This window comes from Pogona vitticeps, chromosome 2 (assembly GCF_051106095.1).
Source record: "Pogona vitticeps strain Pit_001003342236 chromosome 2, PviZW2.1, whole genome shotgun sequence".
Lineage (NCBI taxonomy): Eukaryota > Metazoa > Chordata > Lepidosauria > Squamata > Agamidae > Pogona > Pogona vitticeps.
In genome coordinates, this window is record NC_135784.1 from 272130336 (window position 1) to 272132083 (window position 1748).

General features: G+C 48.2%; 1 protein-coding gene across 1 annotated transcript; it reads right to left on the minus strand.

The window, feature by feature from the left end:
- Nucleotides 1-287: 287 nt before the first annotated feature.
- Nucleotides 288-1166, minus strand: LOC144586242 (integrase/recombinase xerD homolog). The gene has a single exon (XM_078384097.1). It carries the CDS (start codon nucleotides 1164-1166, stop codon nucleotides 288-290), a length of 879 nt encoding a protein of 292 aa, XP_078240223.1.
- Nucleotides 1167-1748: the final 582 nt, after the last annotated feature.

Genomic DNA, 1748 nt, shown 5'->3' on the forward strand with positions numbered 1-1748 from the left:
ATATCAAAGCCTTTCCAGGCAACTGGGGCAAATCATTGCCACCCAAATGTACAACCAAGATGTCTGGAGGTGTGTTTCCAAAAGAAGCCATTCTTCCAAATTGCACCCATTGCATGCCACGCATGCCCTTCCAGGAGATGGATGCCATGGCACCAAGCCCCAAATCAGTTCCCCATCGGGAAGATGCAGCATAGCGCGCTGCCCAATATACATAACTATGGCCAACAATCGCAACGTTCCTTCGAGCCTCCAGCATCTCGCCATCTGAAAAACAAAATTAACACTGCCTACGCATTAGGTAGTTGCCGGATATAAGTCTTGTAACACTTCGATGACCATCTACCTAACCGCTTAATCCCATCTGCCTCATATCCCAAAGCGGCTGCTGTTGACGCCGCCCCTATTCTAAACGAATGGGTACCAAACCTCATATTCCTAAACCCTGTTCTTTCCAGCGCCATGTCAGTTATCTTCCAAAACTGGTACTTGGTAAGTGGGGTTCCATTATCGTGCTGAAAGAAATAGCCGCTGTCACTCCCCCTAAAATTTATAAACTCCCGTAAAGCTTTTACTGGGCATATTTTCATGATGCTGCATTGTCCCAAAATGATCATTCTACCTTGCCCGTGCTGATCAGTTTTAGATCTTCTCAACCTAATTCTCACCTGTCCCTCCTCCGCTATTACATCATCCATCTGCAGGGCTTTCTTTGAAATGTCCCTCTTTCCAGATGCAACCAACTCACTAATTCTCATGGCACCAAAAAAGGCTAACAACGCTGCCGCCCTAATAAGCACCTCCTCAAACCTATCCCTACACAAAAGACCCCATAAATTGCACAGCTGCCCTAAAAGCGCCGGCGATATGGGAGTTCTATCGTCCTGCCTCAGTCCCCTCTCGCGAGACCACCCTTCCAACATCTTTCTTATCCTAAAATCGCCTGAAAAATCCCTAATACCATTCGCCTTGGCATAAAAACTCAAGGCCGCCAGCTTGCCTTTTATGGTACCCGGCGTCAGTCCCCTCCAGTGTAATTCCACCACAAACTGCTGAATGTGTTCAACCGGTGCAGGCCACAACTGCTCTAAATGCCTCAACCTTCTAAAGTCTGAGAATTCCTCACTTGCTGCTCCATATTTCCTCCTCGTTCTCGGGGCTAGCGCCATACCTATTGCTCTTGACGCCTCCGAACGCCAATCTGCCATACCTCTGATGGAAGCGCCTCTGGCAGATCTCTGGCTTCCGGTGCCAACTCCCTGAACCGCCGGATCTGTTGGCGTGAAAGAGCATCGGCTATGCTGTTATCAACGCCCGGAACATGACGGGCATGCACTACGATATTAAACTGCAACGCCCTTAACGTAAATGCTCTGACTAGCCTCATAACCCTCTCCGAACGTGACGTCAAATTGTTGACAATAAACACCACTGCCTGGTTGTCACACCAGAAGCGCACCACTGTATTGGACCACTCCCTTGCCCAAAGCCACAGTGCTCCCACTATAGGAAAAAATTCTAAAAACATCAGATCCTTCGTTATGCCCTGCCTACGCCACTCATCAGGCCACGTTCCTGCACACCACCTACCCTTAAAATAAATACCAAACCCTTGAGTCCCAGCTGCATCTGAGTTTACCTGGACGTCAGCCTTTAAGCTGATTTCCGACCTCCAAAATGATATCCCATTAAATTGATCCAAAAACTGTTCCCACACCCTTAAATCCTCTCGAATACCTTTTGTAACCCTG